The sequence below is a fragment of the Aythya fuligula genome, chromosome 6 (genome assembly GCF_009819795.1).
Source record: "Aythya fuligula isolate bAytFul2 chromosome 6, bAytFul2.pri, whole genome shotgun sequence".
Lineage (NCBI taxonomy): Eukaryota > Metazoa > Chordata > Aves > Anseriformes > Anatidae > Aythya > Aythya fuligula.
Window position 1 is genome coordinate 15816380 of NC_045564.1, and position 13865 is coordinate 15830244.

At 38.9% G+C, this 13865-nt stretch overlaps 1 protein-coding gene across 1 annotated transcript in view; it reads left to right on the top strand.

Moving 5' to 3' along the window:
- LOC116490632 (titin-like) overlaps positions 1–8808 on the top strand; it is a 244166-nt gene extending 235358 nt beyond the window's left edge. The window contains 4 exon segments of the mRNA XM_032190013.1: positions 18–5962; positions 6048–6201; positions 7132–7425; positions 7558–8808. Coding sequence (XP_032045904.1) covers positions 18–5962; positions 6048–6201; positions 7132–7425; positions 7558–7856 — 6692 coding nt within the window. The 3' untranslated portion in view covers positions 7857–8808.
- Positions 8809–13865: the final 5057 nt, after the last annotated feature.

The following is a 13865-nucleotide window of genomic DNA, read 5'->3' on the forward strand; positions in this document are numbered from 1 at the left end:
TCCTCTTTCCTTTCCAGTTCCTGCAAAGATTCACTTGCCCAAGAACCTGGAAGGCATGGGAGCTGTTCATGCCCTCCGAGGAGAAATAGTGAGCATCAAGATTCCATTCAGTGGCAAGCCACACCCCGTGATCACATGGCAGAAGGGACAAGATCTCATTGACACTAATGGACATTACCAAGTTATTGTTACACGATCATTCACATCTCTTGTTTTCCCAAATGGTGTTGACAGAAAAGATGCAGGGTTTTACATTGTTTGTGCCAAAAACAGATTTGGAATTGATCAAAAAACAGTTGAATTAGATGTGGCTGATGTGCCTGACCCACCAAGAGGTCTGAAGGTAACTGACGTCTCAAGGGATTCAGTTAACTTAACCTGGAATGAACCAGCTACAGATGGAGGAAGCAGAATCATAAACTACATTATTGAGAAACGTGCTACAACAGCAGAGAGATGGATTCGTGTTGCACAAGCTCGTGATACACGATACACAGTGGTGAACCTGTTTGGCAAGACCACCTACCAGTTCCGTGTAATTGCAGAAAACAAGTTTGGCCAAAGCCAGCCCTCTGAACCTACTGAACCAATTATAACAAAGGAAGATAAGACCAGAATAATGAACTATGATGAAGAAGTTGATGAAACCAGAGAAGTCACCACAGTTAAAGCAGCTCACTATTCTACAAAGGAACTCTATGACAAATACATGATTGCAGAAGAGCTTGGACGTGGGCAGTTTGGCATTACACACCGCTGTGTTGAGGCAGTTTCAAAAAAGACTTACCTGGCTAAGTTTGTCAAAGTAAAAGGTGCTGACCAAGTTTTGGTAAAGAAAGAAATTTCCATTCTAAACATTTCTAGGCACCGAAATATCCTATATCTTCATGAATCATTTGAGAGCCTGGAAGAATTGGTCATGATCTTTGAATTTATATCTGGAGTTGACATCTTTGAAAGAATCAGCACCGCTTCATTTGAACTGAATGAAAGAGAAATAGTGAGTTATGTACGGCAGGTCTGTGATGCACTAGAATTTTTACATCGCCACAGCATTGGACATTTTGATATCAGACCAGACAATATTATTTACTTCACAAGAAGAAGCTCAGTAATTAAAATTGTTGAATTTGGTCAAGCCAGACAATTGAAGCCTGGAGACAGCTTTAGACTTCAGTTCACTTCTCCTGAATATTATGCACCCGAAGTACATCATCATGATTTGGTCAGCACAGCGACTGACATGTGGTCAGTTGGTGCTCTAACATATATACTTCTCAGTGGCATTAATCCTTTCATTGCTGAAACAAACCAACAAGTTATTGAAAATATTCTAAATGCTGAATACAGCTTTGATGATGAAGCATTCAAAGATATAAGCATTGAGGCCATGGACTTCATTGATCGCCTACTAGTAAAGGAAAGAAAAGCTCGGATGACAGCTGCTGAAGCACTTAACCATGTGTGGCTAAAACAGCAAACAGAAAAGACCAGTACTAAAGCCATCAAGACCTTAAGACACAGGCGTTACTACCAATCTCTAGTAAAGAAGGAGTGGAACACAGTTGTGTCAGTAGCCCGCATTTCCTGTGGAGGTGCAATTAGATCTCAGAAAGGTGTAACAGTGGCTAAAGTTAAAGTTGCGCCAATAGACATTGGTCCTATTGCTGGGCAGATAAACCATAGTGTTGCAGAAGAGGGAGGGCATGCCAAATATGTATGTAGGATTGAAAACTATGATCAGTCCACACAAGTCACCTGGTACTTTGGTATGAGGCAATTAGAAAGCAATGAGAAATATGAAATCAAATATGAAGAAGGTGTGGCAACCATGTATGTCAAAGATGTTTCTAAATCAGATGATGGGACCTACAGATGCAAGGTTGTAAATGACTATGGTGAAGACAGCTCTTATGCAGAACTTTTTGTTAAAGGTGTGAGAGAAATTTCTGAGCACTACAGATGTAGAACTATTAGGAAAGTGAAACGCCGGGTTGATACAATGAGACTACTAGAGCGTCCACCAGAATTTACTCTGCCTTTGTATAATCGCACCGCATACATTGGAGAAAATGTCAGGTTTGGTGTAACTATAACAGTCCATCCAGAACCTCGTGTAACATGGTTCAAATCAGGCCAGAAAATCAAACCTGGTGATGATGATAAGAAGTATACTTTTGAATCAGACAAGGGTCTTTACCAACTTGTCATCAATAAAGTCACTGAAGAGGATGATGCTGAATATAGTATTGTGGCACGCAATAAATATGGGGAAGACAGCTGCAAAGCTAAGCTGACTGTAATTCCACATCCACCTCCAGCAGATGCTACACTAAGGCCGATGTTTAAAAGACTGCTGGCAAATGCTGAATGTCAAGAAGGCCAAAATGTCAGTTTTGAGATCAGGGTATCTGGTGTACCAAAACCAACACTGACATGGGAGAAAGATGGTCAACCTCTATCCTTTGGCCCTAACTTCGATATAATTCATGAAGGTTTAGATTACTATGCTTTGCACATCAGAGATACTTTACCAGAAGACAGCGGTTATTATAGAGTTACTGCTACAAACAGTGCTGGATCTACAAGCTGTCAAGCTTATCTAAAAGTTGAACGCTTGAAATATGTCAAACGTGAGTACAAGACTGAAGAAGAGCGGGAGAAGCATGTACAGAGGCAAATTGACAAAACCTTAAGAATGGCAGAAATCCTTTCTGGGGTTGAACCTGTTCCATTGACACAAACAGCACAAGAGGCTCTCAGAGAAGCTGCTATCTTATACAAACCAGCTGTCAGCACTAAGACTGTCAAAGGTGAATATGAAATTAAGAAAGAGGAGAAGAAGGAAGAAAGAAAACTTCGTATGCCATACGAGGTCCCAGAGCCTCGCAAACATGTGCGCACTACTATTGAAGAAGATCAGAACATTAAACACTTTGTGCCTCTGTCAGATATGAAGTGGTACAAGAGGCTGCGAGACCAGTATGAAATGCCAGGAAAACTTGAGAGAACTGTTCAGAAACGCCAGAAACGCATACGTCTTTCCAGGTGGGAACAGTTCTACGTGATGCCACTGCCACGCATTTCTGATCAGTATAAACCTAAATGGCGCATACCAAAGCTAACACAAGATGATCTTGAAACTGTGAGACCAGCACGTAGGCGTACCCCATCTCCAGATTATGAATTTTATTATAGACCAAGGAGGCGATCACTTGGTGACTTGTCTGATGAGGAATTACTCCTGCCAATTGATGACTATTTAGCCATGAAGAGAACTGAAGAGGAAAGACTGCGCCTTGAAGAAGAGCTTGAGTTAGGCTTTTCTGCTTCCCCACCAAGTAGGAGCCCCCCACGCTTTGAATTGTCTGCACTTCGGTATTCTACTGCGGGAGCACAGGTCAGTTCAGAGGAAGAAAGAAAAAGAGAGATGAGGTATTCAAGCTATCACATTCCAGTTAAAGCTGAAACCAGTGCAAGCTATGCAGAGCTTCGTCAGCGGCATGACAGGGCTGCCTACAGACCACCAAAACAAAAACAAAGAATAATGGATGAAAGAGAGGATGAAGAACTGCTTCGTCCAGTTGGCACTGCTCAACGACTGTCTGAGTACAAGAGTGAGTTGGAATATATGGCAGAAGAGGAAAAGAGCAGACTTAGGAGAAGGAGGGAAAGAGAAATAACTGAGATCACATCAGAAGAAGAAGAAGAAATAGAAATGGTGCAACATGTTCACAGGGAATTTTCACCTCCCTCTAGATTACTACGACGAAGAAGATCTCTTTCTCCAACTTACATTGAGTTGATGCGCCCTGTATCTGAATTAATTAGGCCCCGCTCACGGCCTCCTGAAGAAAGTGAGAGAAGATCCCCAACACCAGAGAGAACTCGACCTCGCTCACCTAGCCCAGTTTCTAGTGAAAGATCACTCTCTCGGTTTGAGAGGATGGCAAGATTTGATATATTTTCTCGATATGAGTCCATGAAATCTGCTTTGAAAACTCAGAAAACTATGGAAAGGAAATATGAAGTTCTAACTCAACAGCCTTTCACACTTGACCATGCTCCCCGCATCACCCTGAGAATGCGCTCACATCGGGTGCCGTGTGGCCATAATACCCGGTTCATTCTGAATGTCCAGTCAAAACCAACTGCTGAAGTGAAGTGGTACCACAATGGTATTGAGCTGCAAGAGAGCAGCAAGATACATTTCACTAATACCAGTGGGGTATTAACTCTGGAGATTCTTGACTGCCATATTGACGATAGTGGAACATACCGGGCGGTATGCACAAATTACAAAGGAGAATGTTCTGATTATGCAACATTAGATGTTACTGGAGGAGACTACACTACATACTCTTCCCAGCGGAGAGATGAAGAAGTACCAAGATCAATTTTACCTGACCTGACAAAAACAGAGGCATATGCAGTCTCCTCATTCAAGAAAGCATCTGCTACAGAAGCAAGTTCTTCAGTAAGAGAGGTCAAGTCAGAGATATCAGCAACAAGAGAATCACTTTCATCATATGAACACTATGCTTCTTCTGAAGAAAAAATCACTGCAGCAGAAGAAAAATCACTGGAAGAAAGGACTGTACACAAAGCATTTAAAAGCACTCTGCCAGCAACAATCCTTACAAAACCACGATCAATCACAGTTTCTGAAGGGGAGACTGCAAGATTTTCCTGTGACGTTGATGGTGAACCAGCACCAACAATAACATGGTTCCGTGCAGGTCAACCTATTGTTTCTTCAAGGCGCTTCCAAGTAACACGCACACAGTACAAGTCTACTTTTGAAATTTCCTTGGTCCAGATGTCAGATGAGGGGAGTTATACTGTTGTGGTGGAAAACTCAGAAGGAAGACAGGAAGCACACTTTACTTTGACCATTCAAAGAGCAAAAGTTCCTGAAAAAACAATTACATCACCTCCAAGAATCAAATCTCCTGAGCCCCGTGTAAAGTCTCCGGAACCAGTTAAGTCTCCAAAACGAGTGAAATCTCCCGAACCCATCAGTAGCCCTCCAAAAGCAAAGTCACCACCTGCAGACAAAACAGTACCAACAGAGAAAGTACAATTACCAACTGCTTCTCCTCCAAAGATAAAACAGCAGCTGAAAGCAGAAACTCTTGGAGACAAGGTAAAGTTGTCCTGTGCCGTTGAAAGCAGTGTTTTAACTGTCAGAGAAGTGGCTTGGTATAAGGATGGCAAAAAACTGAAAGAAGACCATCATTTCAAGTTTCATTACGCAGCAGATGGCACCTATGAGCTCAAAATCCATGACCTCATGGAATCTGATAAAGGAGAATACACCTGTGAAATTACTGGGGAAGGAGGCGTTTCAAAAACTAACTTCCAGTTTACTGGACAAGTATTTAAAAATATCCATTCCCAGATAAGAGGGGTATCATCTGAAACTCGTAAATCAGTTCAGAAAGAAGATGAAGTACTTACAGTTTCTACCCAGAAGAAATCATCAGTGGCAACTGAAGAAAAAGCAGTTCAAGAAGTCATTAAAAAGTCAATTGTTACTGAAGATGTCAAAGAATTGAAAGCAGAAATTAGAGCTTCAACTCAAATGACAGTGTCTGAAGGACAAAAAGTGACTTTGAAAGCCAGCATTCCTGGTGCCTGTGAAGTAAAATGGGTGCTGAATGGAATGGAGCTAAGAAATTCAGATGATTACAGATATGGTGTTTCTGGAAGTGATCACACACTAACTATCAAGAAGGCTAGCAATAAAGATGAAGGTATACTCACCTGTGAAGGTAAAACTGATGAGGGAATTATTAAATGCCAGTACATTCTTACCTTTTCTAAAGAGCGCTCAAATGAACCAGCATTTATCATGCAACCTAAGTCTCAAAATGTCAATGAAGGGCAAGATGTATTGTTCACCTGTGAAGTTTCTGGGGATCCTTCTCCTGAAATTGAGTGGTTTAAGAATAATCAACCTGTAAGTATTTGCTTAAGGTATTTACTTGAAAAATTAGAATTCTTCATAAATCTGATCTTAATGAAACATTTTTTTCCCTCCTCAGATTGCTGTTTCATCACACATCAGAGTAACTCGCTCTAAAAACATATATTCTCTTCAGATTCAAAATGCTGCAGTGAGTGACACTGGAAAATACACAGTCAAAGCTAAAAATTACCATGGGCAGTGCTCTGCTACAGCATCTTTGACTGTACTCCGTAAGTTTGTTCTCTGGGTCTTGTGTTCAGACTAATCAGGACTTTTTGCTGTGGTGCATCTACTAAAACGATTTTTGATTAAAAAAATACTCCGATAAAGTTGATACAGGTAGTTTAACAAGTTTCTATTTATTTTATATATTTATATGTCTACAAAACTAAAACAGCATTAGAAATCTTCCCACAGAGCACACAGATGCTCCATTACATCAATAGGTGAGTGTTAACAGAAAGCAGTGAACATTCCGTCTAGGAATTACCCTGTTACTAAGACCTTGGTCTGGCAAGTACTCTTTTCTCAATTGCTAACCAGAATCTGTTTTGGTAAAGTAATTCTGCATTTAAAAACTATTACAGTAACTTATCCATAACTGAACCAGGTTTAGGATTTTACTGTCTGTACAGGGACATCGCCATTTCTAGCACCAACAGGTTACTGTAGTTTGCTTGGATGAATGTGCTTGTTCTTAAAGGAAAGCTGCAGTGACCGATCTCTTCTGCTTTCTTTGATAGTTACAAAACAGTGCAGTGAAGTATAGAACTCACAATACCATACTTGTGAGAACTTGAAAACGTTTCACAACTTCTACAAATATGAACTGAACACACAATTTCTCGATGTCAAATTCTAATAATAGCTCTAATAGGAAATGCTATGTGATGACCTATTTCTTCTTAAGTATGTTTTTTCTTCAAGCTCATACATACTAGTAACAGTTCTGTTTCCTACTTGTTTCATTTACAAATTAGCGTTTGTAACTTGGACATCTTTAATCAAATGATTGTAAAGCATTTTATTCTCCACTGCAGTTTTCTATTGAAAGCAAACAATGCACTCTTCATTTCTCTGAAATTAACCATATAGACTGCATGACTTCTTTAGTTAATGCGATGTTATTGGTTTTTCTTCTATGTTTGCGATGCTCCCAGCTCTAATTGAAGAACCTCCAAAAGAGGTAGTATTGAAGACAAGTGGCGACGCAAGCATGCACGAAAGTTTTTCTTCTCAGTCATTTCAAATGGCTTCTTCTAAACAAGAGGCTTCATTCAGCAGTTTCAGCAGTAGCAGCATGACTGAAATGAAATTTGCGAGCATGTCTGCCAAAAGCATGTCCTCCATGAAAGAATCCTTTGTAGAGATGAGCTCCAGCAGTATTATGGGGAAATCTAGTGTGGCTCAACTGGAAAGTTCAACTAGTAAGATGCTTAAATCAGGTCTGAGAGGTGAGCAATACAATTATTGGTAGAGTTAGTGCTTTGAATATCCTGAAGTAGTTCTTAGAGTAAACCTGCTGCATGTCAAAAGGGCTTAGTAGAAACAGACTAACTTGATATTTCTTCTCCTGTTTTGTAAAGGAATACCACCCAAAATTGAAGCTCTCCCATCTGATATAAGTATTGATGAAGGAAAAGTTCTCACAGTATCTTGTGCCTTTTCGGGTGAACCTGCTCCTGAAATAACATGGTACTGCAGAGGGAGAAAAATTACCAGTCAGGACCAGCAAGGCAGATTCCACATTGAAACCAGCGAAGATCTAACCACCTTGATCATCATGGACGTCCAGAAGAATGATGGTGGACTTTATACCCTAAATTTAGGAAATGAATTTGGTACCGATTCTGCCACTGTGAATATTAATATTCGATCAATTTAGAGAGCTTGATCTGTATTATTTACACTTGTCTTTTTACAAGTGATTAATATATGGACTGAAATACCTGATCTGTAAATATTAAAAAAAAAAAAAAATATTTTTGTACCTACCTGAATGAGACAAAGTCCAGAGCTATACATTATGACTTATAGTCATTATTGACCTAAGAATTTTAAACACTTTTTTTCACTGACATGTACATACTGTATATAGCCGAAGTTAACGGTTATGAAGTTTTGTACCATTTATTTTATGACATTTTGAAATGTAACTTTTGGAATTAACAGTTGGTAGGAGAAAGTTTCCTAGCAAACGACTACCCTGCTCAACATTTAACTAATTTTTGTGCCTCAACTCATTGTTGATGTCTAAGAATGCCTCAACAGGTAGAGAGGCTCCCTGTTGAAGATTACCTACACCTAAGAGATGATACTGTGCATTGTATTTCATATGTGCACAAATATTTATGTTGAATCAGAAATGTAAGGCATTAGTGATGTTTGCAATTACCCTCCTGTAAGCATTGCTTTAATGTTTTACGTTTTATCTGATTATGTCATACTTTCCATGCCTGACTGACAATTTTTGGACAAAGTGCAAGCGGCCAACACTTTGTTCACCCACTGTTTGGGTACTGTTTCTGACACACTGACTGCCTGAATAGCTTTAAAAAGTAACATCACCTGGCCATCCCCTTAATCAACAAAGCTATTGAGGTACTCAAGTGCAGCAGCAGTACCAACACTCGGAGGTTCATAGGGTGCAGTGATTGTGTGGTAGTATTAGATACCTAGTAGTCACTTCCAGGCAACTAAGCAATGAGCCACAGTTTGAAAACAAACTGTTGTTACAACATCAAATACTGCCCTGCACTTCAATTTGCTTTAGTTCTCCTAATGTAGTAATAAATTTGTTAGTTGTTGAGCCTCCTTGAGATAGAATTGTTAATTTGAAATAAAGCATGCTATCTGCACCTTAAAATGTGTGATTCCTTGTTATTTATTTATTGTGCTCTGCTTTTATAGTTCATGTACTATACTACAGAGTCATTGAAAGAAAAGTCCGGGTAGAACTGCGATTCCCCACTGTAAGCTGGGTAACTGTTGAAAATTTACCCATCTACCAGAAACATCCTGGCCATCAGACTACTATAGAGGACTAACAAAAATAAATAAATAAATAAATAAATAATTTTTCGTGGGTTCTTCACTAAGGATAAATTCTAGCACTTGCTAGAATTATGCTGTTTTATGTTTTTATTTTAGAATTATGCAGCATTATGCTGTTTTTATTATGTCTCTGTTGAGTGCATTTCCAGGCCTTCCACTATGCCCTATATGGAAACATTAGTAATCTCTTTTCTTAATAGCTGGTCTCTGCTGGAAGCAGTTTAAAAACTGCCTCCAGGAAACCCAGCTATTGGCTCCTCTTTTTGCCAGCTGCAGCTAGTGTAGACTAGTTGACCATTGACTAATTGCTTGGACCTAAAAGTTCTCACCTGCTGTGGGTCATTAAGGGTCTGTACCCTATCAGCTCTTCACCCTTCAAATCAGCTGACGCACCTATGGGGAGCAGAGCTTTTACATTCTGGGGCAGAGGGAGAAAATCACAAATCTCATACAGGCAGGTCACAGTTTTGGTTATGGGAAAAGACTATCAAGTTCAAAAGAGCAATTCTGCTTCTAGAATTCACTCTGATCAGCAGAAAGAGCTTGAGAGCAAAAACTCAGAGTGATGCAACACTGCTTCAGAGCCTGTAGAAGTCTCGTAAGTGGTGCAGAAGAGTTTGGCAACACCGTATATTATGACTCCCAGCATAAAAAAATACTGCTAAAAAGAAAGATCCCAAGTTTGTCAAAAGCAGTGAACACAGGTCGTATGTTTAAAAGCTTATCCTAAAAAGACACACTAGAGAAACAGACCGATTCTTTTTTCTTTCCTATAAGCCTATATACTATCAACCATTAGCTATCCAAATAATACATTTTTTTATGTATCATGTAACAGACAGACAACAAATAACAGAAAACCTTAATTACTTCATCGAGCACCGATGTAAAGCAGTTTTAAACTTAGATGAGACAAACCCTGTATTGAGAACAAAGTACCAAGCTGTTACTAAATCCACCACCTCTCCTCCCTGGTCCTTGCTACTCTACACTCTTACCAGGCAGGGCAGTTCCACCCCTAGGGCTGGGGGGGGGGAGGCAGCATTCACCTGACATTTATCTTCCTTGTTGTTAACGCGTTTCAAATGGCCACCACAGAGAAGCTAGTACGGTTATAAATCAATTCTGAAGAAAATTTTATAGTAATAGAATTTGAGAGGGCAATTTAAACATAAAGCTGCTTGTATTTAATAATTTTAAGGTACTTAAAAATAAATAAATAAAATCACTATTTGAAGCCACAGCTTAAGTTAAAATGCCCTCAAAATCATCTACTGCAGCACTCCTACCACTGTAAACCTACCAAGAGCAAGAGAACATGTTTTAGCCAAAGTATGAAACGTTCCTATATATGTTGTCATAGCTGGGGACTTACACTGTGCAGTGTACAGTGAGAGGCTTAACACCCCCAAGCCCCATGTTAATCAGCCTACCTAGGTTAACAGAAACACAAGATCTAGCACCATTCACCAGCTGGGAAAACAGACTTGCTTCTCAAGAGGGTATCTTAGCTTAATGCAATACAGGGCTGAAATCGTCCATGGTGCAAGCTTGGCATCACATGGATAGTGTTAAAGTCACAAAGCCAGAGACAAAGTGAGCTGCTCTCTGGCTAATAAATGGAGATGAAACAAGATCTAAAGTCAAAATACAGATTTCAGAAGCTAAGTTTTGTGTCAGGACAAGATCCAGACATTTTCAAGTTCAAGAAGCCATCTCATTCTAATTCCCTTACAGGTATTAAAAAATAATTTTCAAAACAATGCACAAAGATAACACAGGTACAGCCAACCAGCCTTGTTTCAGCAACTTGTATGTACCTATATCTGACAATATTACCACTAGAAATGGACTAAGCCAGTAGTCTTAGCAGAAAGTAATAGTCACACACGCACACACACAAAAAAAAAAAAAAGAAAAAAAAAAAAAAAACACTCCAGACTTAAGCATGGATTCTATTCCACAAATGCTATTGAAAATTCAGTCTTCACTGAAATCCTCTACTGAGTCCTCTACTGAATCTCGACACATTTCCATGATCAAGTGGAAAACATTCTGGTGTGGCAGCATAAGCAAGTTTCTTGTCTGTAACGCTGCCTCAACTCTGCATGGTACTTAAACAAGCACACCTAACTTTAAGCTGATGAGTCACTCCTGCGCCTAAAAATAGGATTTAAAGCACTTACAGGATTTGCTGGAGTACAATTTTAATAGATAATTCTACATGCCAACCTGCTGAGCCATTGTTTTTTATATGACTGCTAAATGAAAGCTAATGTAGAGGTGACATTGATAAAGTCACAACATAAAGCTTCATTCTTCTTCAGTTTCATAGAAGACATCCAAAAACAATTCTCAGACAAGAGATTAAGCAGTCTCTGAATAAAAATAAATACATAAAATGAAGCATGAACATTTGAAATTATTTGCCTACTCTATTCAGGTAGAATACTGGGATTTTTTTCACTTTACAGGCTGACGCTCTGTTTAAAGACAAAACCAATTGCACTACAGGACCAAGTTCACAAGAATATCCTAGCACTGGTGTCTGAAGACATTTAGACAAAGAATGACATGTCACAATGATCGTGCATAGAAAAATGAGTCAGCCCCATGTTAACAGCACCCTGCTTCTGCAACTGTCATCTAAACTTCGCAGAAAATGTCTAGGCAGCCAAGAAGGTGAAGATAGATACAGAAATAGCCAAAGCAACATTTAGCTCAAGAGAATATGGAGGAAAGGATGTGACATTCTTAAATCCTGACTCACCCACCCCTGCTTTGAACTGAGAAGAATTACCTTTGGCATCCTTAATCAACACCCTTGGAGCCATGTATTTACCCTTTTCTTTAAACATAATGTATTTGATTTGCTTGTTTTTTAAACAGAGTCATAAAATACAGTTGTGCTCTTACTTTTAGCTCTCTCTCCCATATGAGTACTATTTAAGAACAGTCAGGATATGGCTACAAACGTACCTACAGTATCCTGTCCTGAAGTAAAAGACGGTACCAGACAGCAATGCAGGGAAATGGTGCGACTACTTTCTTATGGCACTCACTTGCCAAACAATATTCTGAATTGCTCATGCAGGCTTAACAACTACTCAAACGGCAACTGAAGCAATTAAATTCCTAAACGGCACCTTCAAATCAGTATTGTACACAGTGGGAACAAAAATGGTAATGCATTTCTTTTAGCATGTTATAAAGTGGAGCCCAGTATGCTCACTTTCTAGTAAACTTGGTCATGCTTGTGACTTCCTCTACAAAATAACAAAGAACAGGTTGCTCTGCTGTATGGGTAGAAGAATGCTTAGTTTCTGAATCTCTTACCATTTCGTTGCTTAAACTAGCTGCTAAGCTGCTGAGTCCTTCTGAGACAGTGACATTTCTAAGGGTGTTACAATCATCTGATGAGCTTTGTAAGTGAAATAATAATCTGTATGATCCTTTGGTCTTCAGTGTTAAGCAGCAGATATTTTCAGGATAGCAGCTGTGGCTTTGGTCACTCAACGACACCCCCTCCCCTTTAATCAGTAACATTCCCTTCTAGAGGTTGATCTGAAATGCTTAGGTTCAGCCCTGGAAGTAGTCAGCAAAGAAATGTTAATGACAGGCATGTTTTACATTAACTCTTTTAAAGCTGAATAATGAGGATCACCTGACAAAAAAAAAAAAAAAAAAAAAGATTTCAGACAAAGAAGTTTCCTCCATTCGTGTATTATACCTCTGTAAAAAGTTGCTAAGTGCAGCACCAGCAGTAACAACAGCTACAATACCTATACTGATTGTGGTGTAACGAGCAAAATTTAAGTTCACAGTTTGAGAAATTAACTGTAACACAAATACTTATGTCATTTTTAAAATAAATTAAATGCAAAAAAATTATGCATTGCAATGTATCTATATATGTTTTGGGATACAGTAATGCCTGCATTCCAAAATCTGACCACCAGTCAGGGCGGGGGAGGAAGGAAATCAAGCTGACTCTGTAAGCTTACTTACTATACTTCCATACAACAAATGAAAAGAAATACAAACATTAATTTTCAGTTTTAGGCTCTGAACATTGTAATGTAAATATTCATGAATTTCTAAATTATTCTGAGTGCCTGCTATTTAATTCTTCATAGAGTACAAGCTGGTATGCCATTTAAGTGCATTCCATTTCCAATCATCTAATGTTAGAAACGTCATAAATAAAAGTCAATAACTAGAAATTAGCACTTTTAGCCAAAGTATATGTAGTATGCTTATATCCTTTAAGTGATAAATCCTTTAAAAAATGAATTTGGTTTCACTGGGAGCTCTTCGGAAGCAAGTGAGATCAAAACTGGAAGCATCAATTACATATCCTATGTTGACATTCAGCTCCTATTCTCCACCAGAAGGAGTAACAGTATAATTATCAATTACTGATTAGCTCTGCCCTAACCCTGAAAATGAAAAGGGCATATAGAGTTTTCTAATCTTATCATACATGGACCACTGTGGTTCTTCTACAGTATCATTTTCCAAAATTACTTCTTAGATCCTTGACACCAGAAGCATGATGGCATATCTGCACTGATTTTCTTTAAATACATTTTAGGATTTTAGTCATAGGGTTTAGCAGAGGTAGATAAAAAGGATGATCTAACTTTAGCAAGAACATGTTGCATATATATTAAGACATCATTACAGCTTGAGTCACATAAAGAAACCCAACATGGTACTGAAGTACCATGTGAAGTAACCATTGTGCTGGAATCTAAGCCTTGCAACCTGTGTCTAACCAATCTTATTACAAATATTTTATCATCAGTATTTAAAATGCTGATTTACAACTACATGCACA